General features: G+C 46.8%; 1 protein-coding gene across 1 annotated transcript in view; it reads right to left on the reverse strand.

The window, feature by feature from the left end:
• The window catches only part of AFAP1L1 (actin filament associated protein 1 like 1), a 57,169-nt gene extending 46,568 nt beyond the window's left edge, over positions 1 to 10,601 (reverse strand). The window contains exon 1 of the mRNA XM_037044954.1: positions 10,466 to 10,601. Coding sequence (XP_036900849.1) covers positions 10,466 to 10,481 — 16 coding nt within the window. The 5' untranslated portion in view covers positions 10,482 to 10,601. The remainder of the gene's footprint in view (positions 1 to 10,465) is intronic.
• Positions 10,602 to 13,254: the final 2,653 nt, after the last annotated feature.

A 13,254-nucleotide genomic window follows, 5' to 3' on the forward strand; every position in this document is an offset into this window, starting at 1 on the left:
CTATTAAAAACCCAGCTTTATGAAAAAAGTGCAGAAAAAGGACCAGATTAATATATCAGTTATAAGATATGTTCTGATTCATTTTTCAAATTGTAAGAGAAAGTTTATTTAGAAAGTTGTGGAGGTAGTAAGAGTAAATCAGCTCTGCTGTGTAGGCTCAGGCAACAAGTTACAGAAGCAAAAGAAGGTCCCTTGGAGCTTAGGAGAGAGCAAGGCAAAGGTAATGCACCTGGGGCGGGGGGGAGACGAGGGGGAAGGGAAAAGCACAGGTGTGCTGAGAGGGACAGCTCCAAATGTGTTCTGCTTTTTAAAAAGTATGGTCCAATTCCATTTTTATTTTCTTCTTTTGTCTCTGCTGGTCTCAGATCAAAGGCTCCCAAGGCTTGACCAAGTCATTGTGAAGCCTGGACGGGCATCAGCAGTGCGTCCTGGCCAAGTCCTAGCCCTGCATCCCTGTGGGCTCCTGGGTCAGTGAGGGCATGTCATGGCCACCAGCACTGATGGTAGCTCAGAAGCCCCCAAAGCCAGTGGATGGTTTTTCTCCCCAGCAGAGCTGTGTCTGTGCTCTGTTGATACTTTGTGACCACATTATTGGTTCTGTGGAAAGCCACCTGGGAGATGGTCATGTGACCTTAGGCAAGATCAAGATGCCACCCACTGAGCCTCAGTTTCCCCAGTTGTAAAACGAGGGGCCTAGGATTAGATAGGTGGTTTTCAAATGCTGTGCTGATGAAGCTGCGGGATTGGTGTAGCTTCCCTAGGGGCTGCCTTGGGAGTAGAAGGGATGGAGTAGGCTGTACCCAGTGTTTTCATTTCTGCTTTGCCCAAAGCAAGCAGCACTATTGCTTAAGATTTTGTTTGCAAAAAGATTCTGGGGCTAAATGTAGTTCAAAAACCACCGTAAGTGATATTCCTCCAACACTATTCTTGAATACAAACTCGTGTATGGTCCGAGGACAGGGCCTCATTCCTCACTCTGGACATATCCTCATAATCTTACTCACCACAGTTCTGCAGGCAGATGTTCCCAGCCCCCTGCATTCTGACCCAGTGGTTGACAGACTTTGTCTTTAAAGGACCAGATAGTGCATGCTTTAGGCTTTGCCGGCCATGCGTGACCTCTGTCGCAACTGTTCAACTCTGCCATTGCAGTCAGAAGGCAGCCATAGACAACGCATAGTGAATGGGTGTGGCTGGGTTCCAGTAAAACTTTATTTACGAAAAGAGGAGGTGGGCTGGATTTGGTTCATGGGCTGAGGTGTGCAGACCCCTGCACTGTAATACTTCGACCTGACAGGTAAAAAAATTGAAGCCCAAGGAGAGGATTCAAAGAACTAGATTTGGTTGTGATTCCATTTCCCGACGATGAGTACAGTTCACCTCCCTGCACTGCTCACTTAGCAATGACTCTGACCCTGGGACTACAGTTGAGGGAATGGTGCCTGGAATAGACATGTGCCCTACTTCTCCCTCTCAAGAGATCAGTTTTCTCCTCAGTTCTTAGAGGGCTATAAAAAGCCAGGCTTGTCTCCTGCTGTCAGTCAATCCCCCAGAGCTGGAATGACTGCGATGTGTCGCCCCATTCTGCCCCCACTGCAGCCTGACAACTGCATCAGGGAGAAGAATCTTGTCTGGCTGGCTCTGCGCCTCCTCTCTGACCTGGGGTGTGGCCGGGATGCCCACGTGGAGTTTCACATGGAGGACAAGCCCTGTCTGGGTGCTTTTGGGGCAGCCTCTGTTAATTCCAGGAGGATCAGAGCTTCTTGAATTCTAAATACCAGAACTCCTGGGGCCACAGCCGGAGTGTGAAGGGTAAGAAATCAAATCTCCCTGGCAGCTGCCTTGGCCCTATTGTTCACATTCCTTTTTCCTCCTGTTTCTTGGCAGACTCCCTACCCTCTCCTTGAAATCTTTACCTGGTAAGTCCCTGTGGCTTATCTAACAAGTCCTTCATAGAAGTGACCTGGGAGTGACTCTCTAGAATTCATGGAGAAGTGGTAGAAAGCAATGGCAAAGAACTTGGATTTGGAGGTTGGTGGGTTTGGTAAATAAAACTTTCTAACCCTCAGTTTCTTCATCTGTAAAATATGGAAATTTAAATACATGTAATTAAATATATAACTATATATGTAACAAATTTGTAATTACGTAATGAAAATAAATAACAGTAAATAACTTTTGAATGTAACGGGACAAAGTCACGATAAACCTTCCCACTTGATTTCCTTTGGCTGGATGGGACTGTAGTGCTGGAGGAAGATGAATATCACAAATATATTAATATCAAAAACTTCAAATAGTCTGTGCATTCATATACTGCTGCAAACATTCCTCCACCAGGGCTGTCCTTGTTAGCCCACCGCAGAAACAGATTTTGCCAAAAACTACAGAATTTTTAATATAAAAGTATGTCTATACATTTGTAATTCACATGTATGCCATCTGTGATTTTAGAAAATAGAAGCAACACACTGTATAGACACTCTGAACTCATAGCTGCAGGCAATATATTTGGATAGGCTTTCTCCCCCAGTGAAGTCAGTGACATATTCTGTGAACACAAAAGCTAAACTACTTCAACTTCCTGCTTGTGGGGAGGATTAAATGGCTCGGTGCACACACGTGCACTGCCTGTATCATGGCGAGCACTCATGGCTATTGTATTAAACATATGCTACGTGTTAGACACTGGCAATGAGATGAAAAGACAGCCTCAGACCACAGGATGCACACATACATAGACGAAACATTTAAGTTAGTGCAGTGAAATCTCCTAAATGAGGGTGGAGGGGACCTGAAGTCAGGGAGGAGGCTGAAGAGGAATTGTGGCCGGGGAGTTTTCCCAGGGAGCTGATGCTGAGTGGTCTCTCTCAGTGAAGGGGAACAGCAGTCTTTTTTTTTTTTTGAATTTCATTTTTTACATCCTGTCCAATGGGAAGAATATCTCAGCTGTCCACTTCACATGGCTTCTGCCAGAGTTGAGAAAAGCCACATAAGAGAAGTGCAGGGTGGAAGGGTCCCCAGAGAAACGATTTTAGTGGTCAATTCTCAGTCTGAATATTCTTACATTACCTGGGTTCCTTCTAAGACAGTGCTAGAGTGAGCAACAGGGAATCCCAGAATGTGTTTGAGCAGGGTCAAGGGTCATGACAAAAGCAGTGCATTACGACAGTGAGCACATCAGACTCGCTTGGGAGCTCTGCAAAAAATACACATTCAAAAACCTCACTCCAGGCCCACTGATCAGATCCATTGTGGGATATGTTTCCAGTAGGTTCCACAGGAGATGATTCTGAGCCCAGCTGGGTTTGAGAACCACTGCTGTAGACAGATTAGGAGTGGTCCTTAAGGCAGGCTGGACAAGGTGAGAGTACAGGAGCAAGCTCCTGTAGGAGATGACAGGGTATAGGAGAAGAAGCCATCCGAGGTAGATTTTCCAATGAAAGTCCGTACGACGTGGAGTCTTATTGTATAAAGAATGAAGGCAAAAGAAATAATGGATAATCACAAAGTCTCCGTTTCTGTCCCTAAAATGTGAATCATCAGTGGAGAATCCTGGAGCTGAAAGTGTCCACATCCAATTTCCATCCTGTGAATTTTTTCTTTCATTTATTCATCATCTCAACAAATATTTTTGAGCACCTACTATGTGCCAGGTATTAAACTGAGTGCTGGGGAAAGAGCTGTGGGCAGGTGAGAAGGGCCCTGTGCTCACAGAGCTCACATTAACAGCTAATTCAATCCCACAACTAATTATAATTGTGAAAATGGCAACCAATGAGACATACAGGGCGCTACGAGCACTTTAAAAGGGATGGAGCTTAGGAGACTGGGAAAGATTGCCTTGAGGAAGGGATGCTTGAGCAGATTGCTAAGGATGAGTAGGAGCTAAACAGGTGTGTATACAAAGGCCAGTGTGGGGAGAGCCCACAGTAAGAGATGGACAGGGGCCCAAAGTAAGTTTGTGACAGACAGGGCCAGACCTTGAGGGCCACCAGAAAGATTGTAGTCTATTTCTTAAGAACACTGGGAAACTTCTGAAGGGTTTAAGCATGATCAGATCTATAGTTTTAAATAACTGTCAGTTATTTAAGATCAGTGATGCAGGCTGAAGTATACATTCCTAGAAGTCCTGTTCTTTATAATGTGGAAAAGGGCCACGTCTATGGAAACAACGTGAATATCAAGTGACGGTTGTCTTTAACCTATATATTCCTTTGGTCCCCACAGGAGCCATCCTGTGACTTCTCTGATTTGTGGCCACTTAATCTCCACTTCATGATGTCCCCGGGCAACTCCAATACTATCATTGAATGCCTCTTTTTTATTTGTTCTCTTCTCCTAGACTGAGCCCAACTAATCCTCTGTTTAACCTCCTGTCTAGCTTTCTGAAGGCTCTATGACCTCTTCTGCAGGACTAATCCAATGTCCCCCCTTCAAATTCAGTCTCGTTCACAAACAGACCCATTTCCTTCAGTAGTTCCTCACATGGTTGTGTTAACAGGAAAAGAGAAACAGGACGGGTCATCTGATTTGGTGGTGAATTAAATGAGTTCAAAATTGGGTCACTCAGAGGTTGAGTTGACCTCTGAATGGAAATGTACCACAGTCTGGAGGTAATGGAGGAATAACCCACAGCTAAAGATAGACATTGAGAGTCCCCCTCCTAGAAGGGCTTGGTTCTCTACAGGAGTGAGTGTGGAGAGGGGGCTGAGCTGGTGAGGAGATAAGGGAGGAGAGAGAGGGCAAGAGACATCAAAGAAGAAAGAGCAAGTGAGTCAGAGGGAAATACGGAACACAATTAGTTAGCGCTCACTATGGGCCAGGCACTGGGTGCTGGGAAAATATGACCACATGTCAGCCCCTCACTGCTAGGTGTCCTTCTTGCTGCTTTACAGACTGATAGAACAAGGCTTACTTGGGTCACTTGCCATAGGGCAGGAGAAGCAGGGGGTATGAGCAAGTGTAAGTGCGGGGTTGGGGCATGGGAGAGGCAGAAGAGGCTTTCTGAGGGATGGAGTGGTGGTTATTTAACCTAGACTTATTTGACTCCAAAACCCATGCTTTTCCCATCTCTGCAAAGTTGGAGAATGCATTTAGAAAAAAGTAGAAGGTCAACAGAACTACAGAGAAGTCCATGAGATGGGACTTTGAATAGGCCAAGATTAGACAAAACGGAAACCATTTGTAACCTTTAAAAGCGGGCTTTCAGCAGAAGGTGTGACTGGAAGTGAGACTGCAGGCAGTGAAAGAGTGTGTGGGAAGGAACAGGAAGCTGTGAGTGCTGACCATTTATTTGAGAAATTTGGCTGGGAAAGGAAGGAGGAAAGTGCTTAGGGTGGCAGGGGTATGTGTGTGCACAGGGGATTAATTTTTTTGTTCCGTTGCACTTTTTGTTTTAGAGGGTAAGACAGGTATGAGAAGCTGATGATATCCAAAAACAGGATTATTTTCCAAACCAAAGATCAGAATGAAATAACAATAATGCTTTTGGTAGAGGGCGGCGGGGGTGAGAAACTTAATTGGCAGGGTGCTCACCCACATTGAGAAGTGGGGCCTGAAACTGATATTTGAGGAGGAGGCAGAAAAAAACCCCCTGACTATAATGGAGAAGCCACACAAAGGAGGCTGACTGGGTCAAGGAAATGGAAGTGGTGCCCAGTGACCAGCAGAAACCTCTGCAGGGACGAGCGTGAGGTTAAATAGCATGGCCCTGTATGACCACACACGCCCACTGCAGGGCATGGCTAAGATCCAAGTAATTATATTTGATAAATATAACATCTATCACTTATTGAACACTTCCTAAGTGCTAGCTTTTCCATGACACCCAAGACGAAATGGAACTGGAGTTCAGAGAAATTCAGTAATTCACCCAATTCATACAAGATTATACAGCTAGAAAGTCGCAGTCAAACTCAAACCCCAGTTTGTTCATTCTCTGAACTGAACCACTCAGTTCTGCTGAGTTGCCAAGCTGTTGAAGGTGACCTCATGGAACACGTTTGGATGAAAAAGATGAGTATGGATGAGTATTCCTTTTGGAAGGACAGTAACTGATTGAAATGGTGGAGACAGTGAACTCGGATGTCAGGGGAGAGGTATGGGGATTCACAGCAATGGGGCCGGCTTCTCATGGGAGCGGCTACTGGCTGCTTGGTCAGTGCAAGGTATGCATAAGCGAAGATGTGGCTTTAATCATCGTCATCATCATCGTCATCTCAAAGCTGGTCTCATGGAGGGCAAGACACAGAATGGGTTCTTTTATCATCTCTTGAACAATAAAAATTCCATTTAATGAAAAGCAGAGCTTCAAATTATTTCTTGAGTCGCCCAGTAGGCAATATGATTTTCCAAAGAATATAGAATGTAGCAAAAGAAACTCCTGTCTTGGGTTGAATTTGATGTTAGTTGAGAAAGACTAATTGTAAAGTAGAAAGGAAAGGAATCTTGGGGCAATTGATGACTGCATATGAGCCAGGCAGATCAGACATAACCTTGGACATTAAGAAGACATATTAAAAAATTAAAAAATTAAACGAAAGACTTTAAGGTGAAGATGCCTTGAGAAGACTGGAAAGTTTGCAAAAGCAAAATTATGAAGACACAACCATGGTCAGTAGGCACGAATACGTAGAATAAATAAGAGCAAATGGACTCTCAGAAATGTGTCGGATGGCGGTCCAGTTATTGAACTTGTATTTCCAAGAGACAAGCACCATAAAGGAACTCGAGGATGCAGAGAAGACTGGGACATGGGCCCTGCCACTGCCTTGTCTGACAGCTGACCAGCTCATTATTTAAAGTAGGGACTCGAGAGTGTCCTGAGAGTAGATCAGCGTGTGAAGGGACCAAGCAGAGCTCTATAAAGCAATTTTATTATGTTAAACCTGATTTTAAAAGATTGTAATTACTACAATAGCAAGCATTTATTGAGTGGGTTCCATGTACTAGGCATTGTATGAAGTGTTTTCCATGCACTTAATATTTACAACCCTAGGAAATAGGTATTACCAGTATCCATATCTTATCCTCATAAGACAATAGGTTAATTACTTGCCCTGTAAAAGGTGGTGTATTATTAGTTTATAGTGAAGGTGTTGCTTTCACCAATGGCTGATTCTCTTTGTATGATATTCATGAATCAGGAAATTCCACTGGAACAAATTTCATTATAATACGAGGTGCGGCACTACTAATGCCCCTCATTTATGACAAAATCATAAGCATATAATTCTGTGACATAACAATATCACACTCAAGCATGCCATATGACATTTTAGGTGAAATGTTCAAATTAAAATGATAAATCACTACGCCCGTATTGTTACCCTCCCAACCACACTCACGCAGGCCTTAGTTCTGTAAGTGGTTTCAAAGTCCATTACTGCATCCCATGAATCCTGCTCTACTTATGGGAAGACACATATACTGTCAGAAGAGAAATTCTACTTCCCAGGTTTGTTTCCATTCTCCAGTCCGTTGACTTTGATGCTGTAATTGCTACTGAAGATCTGAACAGCGCACCCCTGGCACGATGGAGGCACGGGGTTGGGGGGGGCGGATACTTCTTGCAGGAATATTTGGCGTCCAAGCCCTGGTCTAGGACTTGGGCAGGTCAGCTGCCACCATGGAGGCAGTCAGAAGCAAGCTTACCATGTGGACTTCAGTTCTAACCCAGCTCTCTTTCTGTCATGGTGCCTGACAATGTCAGTGACCTGCCGTTATGGACTGAATTGTCTCCCCTTCCCCCAATTCATATGTTGAAGCCTTAACTCTCAGTGTGTCTGTTTTTGGAGATAGCACCTTTAGGTGCTAGGATTAGGTGCTATTCAGGTGAATTACATGCTTATGATTTTAGGGATATAGTTAAGGTTAAACGAAGTCATAAAGGTGGGGCCCTAATCCTCTAAAACTGGTGTTCTTTTAAGAAGAGACACCCGAGCTCTTTCTCTCTGTTTGTTGCAGAGGAGAGGCCATGTGAGGACACAGTGAGAAGGAGGCTATCTACGAGCTCAGAACAAAGGTTTCACCTTTGTCTTGGACTTCTAGCCTCCTGAACTGTGAGAAAAATAAGTTTTTGCTGTTTAAGCCATCCAGCCGATGGCATTTCGTTAGTCAGCCCTAGCTGTCTGATATACCTGCCACACCCGCTTTCCTGTGACGTGGGCATTACTGATAGCACCTGATCATGGTCCCCATCCCATCGCTTGTTCCAAGAGAAGCCATGTAAAAAGCTGAGCATGGTGCCTGGTGCCTGGTGTATGGAAAGAGTTTGATTTCAGTTGTCATTGTTACTGACTCCAAAGTGTGGTTTCCTCCACAGTTCCCCGGGCATGGCTGTCCCACTCCCCACATGGTAGGCTTGGGGTTGAAACAAGGCCTGCACTTCTGAAACCCTCCTCGCCAACAGAAAGTAGGCACACACACTCACCCGGGGACAGGGGCACAAGAAGTTCTGCTGGAATGATTTTTCAAGTCTCATGTTTCAAACACATAGATTTTTGTATTCTAATTAATACTTAGTCATGTTTGCTTTCATTCATAAAGTGCTTACAGTAATTTATCAGGGCCGACAACTACAACCAAGGATCGACAACCCAGTCCTGTGTGCCTGTCCACTTTGCTCACGTTTTGGGAAAGCCTTGGTGAGTGAGTCACAAAGAACTGTTCTGATGAAAGGACATAGTAACGTTCTTCTTTTTAAAAAATCGGCATTACAGTTACCATGACATGCACTACAAAGTGTGCTTCACATCACTACTACTGAGCCACGGTCAGTGAGTGAGCTCCTTGGTGTGCCGGGCACCCCATCAGCACACTGACCCCAGTGCTCTGGAAGCTGCAGGGGGGCAGCGGAGGGAGACACTCACAGGTAGTCGGATAAGTAACTGTCAGTTAGGGCGCACTGTGAGGAGAGCTGTGAAGGAAGAGAAAGTGGCTCTGGAAAGCCTGCAGTTGGGAGGGGGCCGGGCCCTCTACATTCAGAGTCCTGACAGATTGCAGGGAAGTCCAGCTTCCTAGGAAGAGCCCTCTGGAGGCAGCCTTCTGAAGTGAAGCACCGGTTATTAAATGTGTGAAACTAGGTGAATCATCATCACCCCTGGTGTGCCCCAGGGGGACATAGCCTGCTTTCCATAATTTGGGGCGGGCCAGTTGTGGATTTTTGTGCTGGGGACCAGACAGGGTGGAACCTGACAACTTGTGGGAGTTAACGGGGTGGAGGCTGGTGCTGTGCTTTAGATGAGTGATGTGGGAGGTGGGGACAGAGGACTGAGGGACATGAGTGCCTCTTGTCTCTTTCTCCTCCCTGAGGAGTGTGCAAACTCTTTGCAGACTTGTCTAGGAGTCAGTGAATAGTGAGAACTGCTTTATAAATCCTAAACTGGGAGCCAGGGATCCCCTCCAGCCCTCCGAACTCCAGCTTCATCTGTACTGGGAGTGCAGGGGTGGTCGGTGCCCATGTCCCTGACCCCAGTGCCCTCCTAATTGCTTCCGCAGCCTTGGTCACTCCTTTCCCACCTGGTGGCCTCAGCACAGTGAACAGGCAGATGGAGAAAGTGCGTGAGATTATTGTAGGGATGGGGAAGAATTTTCCATTAATAACAATAACAAGAATAATCATGCTTCTTTTGTTGGCACCACACTCACTAGTGTACCAAGTATATTCACACCTGTAATCTTTGGATTCCAGAGGTGGGCAGTTAGGAGCCTGGTGTCCCAGCCTTAGCGACAGCCCCCATTTCCGGGCAGGCCACTTGTTTCCAGACCATGCTCTTTGAGGTGGCTGGGCCTTTTCTTAAGCACAGCCCCCTAGAAACACAGCCCACTTTTTTCTTGTCACTTCCAATTTCTGCAAGCCCCCACCACTTCTGTGATATTCCCATCAAATACAGTCATCTCCTGAGAGTTCAAGGAGGAAGGGGCCCGGAGAAGATCTACTCCAACATTGTCAGCACCCCAGAGAGCAGAAGGGGCTGGCCTAAGGTCACTGAGCTTGTCAGGAACAGAGCCAGGACACCGGTGCGCCTGCTCTTCCTCCTCCCAGCGCCCTAGGCGGCTGCAGACTTCGCTTTCCTGGGGCTTCTCCCTAGGCGCACACGGGGGTCTTCAGAAGTTGGGTGTTTCTGGACTGTAACATATCAGCCTTTTTGTACCCTTCCTGAGGGGACTGGAGCGAGAAAGCTCGCCCGACTCAGAAATCTTGTGGGGGGATTGTTTTATGAGGTCAGGAGTCTGAGTGTATGAAACTTCGGTTTTACACTCAGAGGGCCACCCGTCCCCAGGACTAACAGACACTGGGCTGCCAGGGGCTGCAGGAGGCATCTGCACACACAGCGCGGGCCTCCACTCCCCCTACCCGGCTCCACCGTCCCTCACTCCCTCCTCTCTGGTCTCTAGATCTCTCGGTTCTCCCTTCCCAGCTCGGCGCAGCAACAAGTGCGGCCGCTGCCGCTCCTCTTACCCCGGCCTCGGTCCATGGCGCCGGCCGATCCTCAGGGCTCGCGGCGCAGGTTGCGGTGGCTCCGGCGGGCCTGCTGGTGGCGGGCGCAGGGAGCTCTCCAGTTGGCCCCGCGGGAGCGCCCTCCGCTCGTCCCCTCCCCCAGACAGGATGCTAGCCCGGCACCCCCGCCCGCCCCTCCACGCCTCTCCCGGAATAGACTCGGAGCTCGCCTCGCCCCCTGGGCCGCTGGCGGCCGGTGTCGCTTGTCCCGCACTCGCCTGTGCCACGCCCTGCCTTCCGCACTCGCTCCACGCCCCTCCCGCTGAGGTCCAAAGGACTCACTTCCCGGTTGCCGCGCTTTGAGTCCCGCGCTGCGCATCCCACTCCAAACCCGAACCAAGGCCGTGTTCAGCTCTGCTTGCTCTCCGCTAGAGATGGGGAGCTCACTATCGAATCTCCCAGCCCACCGGTGTTCAGATTACCAAGACTGCTAGGACCTGCCCTCTCCATTCCCCACCGTGGTATCATAACCTCTATCCCTGCAGCTGCCATCTATTTCCTGGCTTTGGGTTTATGGTCTCCAGCCAACAGGTCCTGAGCACCTGATGGTGAGTGGATGGGGTTCAATGGTGGTGTCAACAACGGTATGAAAGAGGGGCGAAGTAATAATGATTAAGAAACCGAACACCTCATGCAGAGGCAGAGAGACAAGGAAGGTCCTGAAAGGGTACCCTGCTCCTTCCTGGACTGGGGAGTTCTTTCTCCATTGCTTTTATGGGCAGGTCGAAATTAATGCTGGCTTTGCAAATTGCACGGGTAGTGTGCTTGTGTGTGAGCATTTAGAGGAAATGTGGTGTAGGGAAAAAAACCCCGATGGAATTTAAGTCTGAAATGTGTGTGAGCCCTTGCTCTACTCCTTTGTAAATGTGTAATATTTAGCCTGTGAGGCTTGCTTGCTCACTGTGCTGGAGGCGATAACCTTGCACTGACCCCACAAGGCTGTGCTCAGGGCAAGTGAAGTAATGATACAAACCCACTTCATAAACCATAAATAGCTATACAGATGTAAGCCATTATTATTTTCCAAGTTCCTTTTTGTTCCTGCCACTTTTCCAATTTGAAAAGGTCAGTTTGAATTTTGATGTAGACAACCAACAATTCACAGTGAACAAAGTTCCAGAAGTTCACTGTTTGAGTTCTCAGACACTTGGAGTTAAGTCTGAGACTTGGAGTCTCAGACACTGGGCACCTAGTTAGGTTCCCAGCCTAGCCTGTTAATACTTTTAAAAACATAATATCTCATCTAAAATAATCTTAAAAGTAGAGAACATAATTATTGCAAAAACAGAGGATTGGGTAGATTAATTTCCAGAAACTTTCAGGAAAACTGGAGGTTTATCAGAGAATTGGAAGAGTCAAAAGGACCGAGAAGCACTTTATACAAGAGTATGTATCTGTAGGAGAACTTGTGGAGTGGGTTCACCAAGCCGTGGTCTGGAAAGATGCAAAAACGGGAGAGCGCAGTTTGCATACAGTTCTAAGGATTAACAACGCTGGGTGTCCAAACTTTTGGCATCTCTGGGCCACACTGGAAGAAGAAGAGCTGTCTTGAGCCACACATTAAATATACAAACACTAACTAAAACAAAAAACAAATCTCACATTTGAAGTAAATTGACTCCTTTGTGTTGGGTAGCATCTGGTTGGACACCCCTGGGTGTAGTGGTGCTTCTTTAGATAATTACCCATAACGTACACTGGGTGGCACTGTTGACTGAGTTCGCTGCAGCTTGGTTGCCGGGGACACTGAAAGAGATGAAGGAGGCTACTTGTGGGTTTTGGATAAGGAATAATTGTATATATGTTTTTGTACTTTGCCTTGAATGAGGTCTATAGTTACCCTAAAAGATACACTTTTTCATTAGTTCACTTAGGAATATTTACTGTACTCTGTAAGTTCCTACTGGGAGAACTAAGTGGGAGTAATCTCTTCAAGAAATCCACAATGTAGTAGAGGAAATAAATACACACAAAGCAATATAGGTACAAATTATTGTGGGAAGAAAACCAGAGTAGAGATAAAGTACTTTTTGGAGTTCACCAAGACCAAGCAAAAACGTCTCACTGGTCACAGCGACAAACTGGATGACGGACAATTGGTGAGCTAGCTGCAAGGAGGAGATGACATCACAGGTAGAGAAAACAGTGAGAGCAAAGACACAGAGATAGAGAACTGCGGTGTGTCTGCCACACCATTTGGGTTAGCTGGACTGCTGGCCGGGTGGGAAGCACAGGGCAGAGGATGGAGGGGGAGGCTGTGGAGGCCTGGTTTTCTCCTCCCCTTCCAATTTCCCTGTAAGAGTGCAGTTCTCTGGGAAGGACTGTTAGCATCTGCCTCATATCTTCCCTTTCCTTTTTGCTCCATACCAAGGAAAGCCTGGTGCTTGTCTAAAGAATTCTGTGTGAAGAGCTTCAGCCCTGCCCAGAGATACCAGATTCAGTCACAGTGAACAATACCAGGAAGAACGCTTTCAACCCCTCATGCTCCCGGTCTTGTGAAAACAAACGGTACTCTTCAGTCTCATTCTTAGCTTATCAGGTGGAACTTGGAAGCCCTGAGAAAGGAAAATCTGGAGGCCAAAGGTTATTTGTCCCAGTGACAGAAATATACCCTAGCTTTCTAACTTGTCACCTTGCCCCAGGTCTGCTTCTACCCTGGCCACCAGAGTGACCATTCCACAGTCCTGATGAAATGCCCTCTAAAATATGTGATGGCTCCCGCTTGCCCATCCTCATTACTATGGTACTTC

Source organism: Sturnira hondurensis, unplaced genomic scaffold (genome assembly GCF_014824575.4).
Source record: "Sturnira hondurensis isolate 20B ecotype Veracruz unplaced genomic scaffold, ASM1482457v3 Scaffold0004152, whole genome shotgun sequence".
NCBI lineage: Eukaryota > Metazoa > Chordata > Mammalia > Chiroptera > Phyllostomidae > Sturnira > Sturnira hondurensis.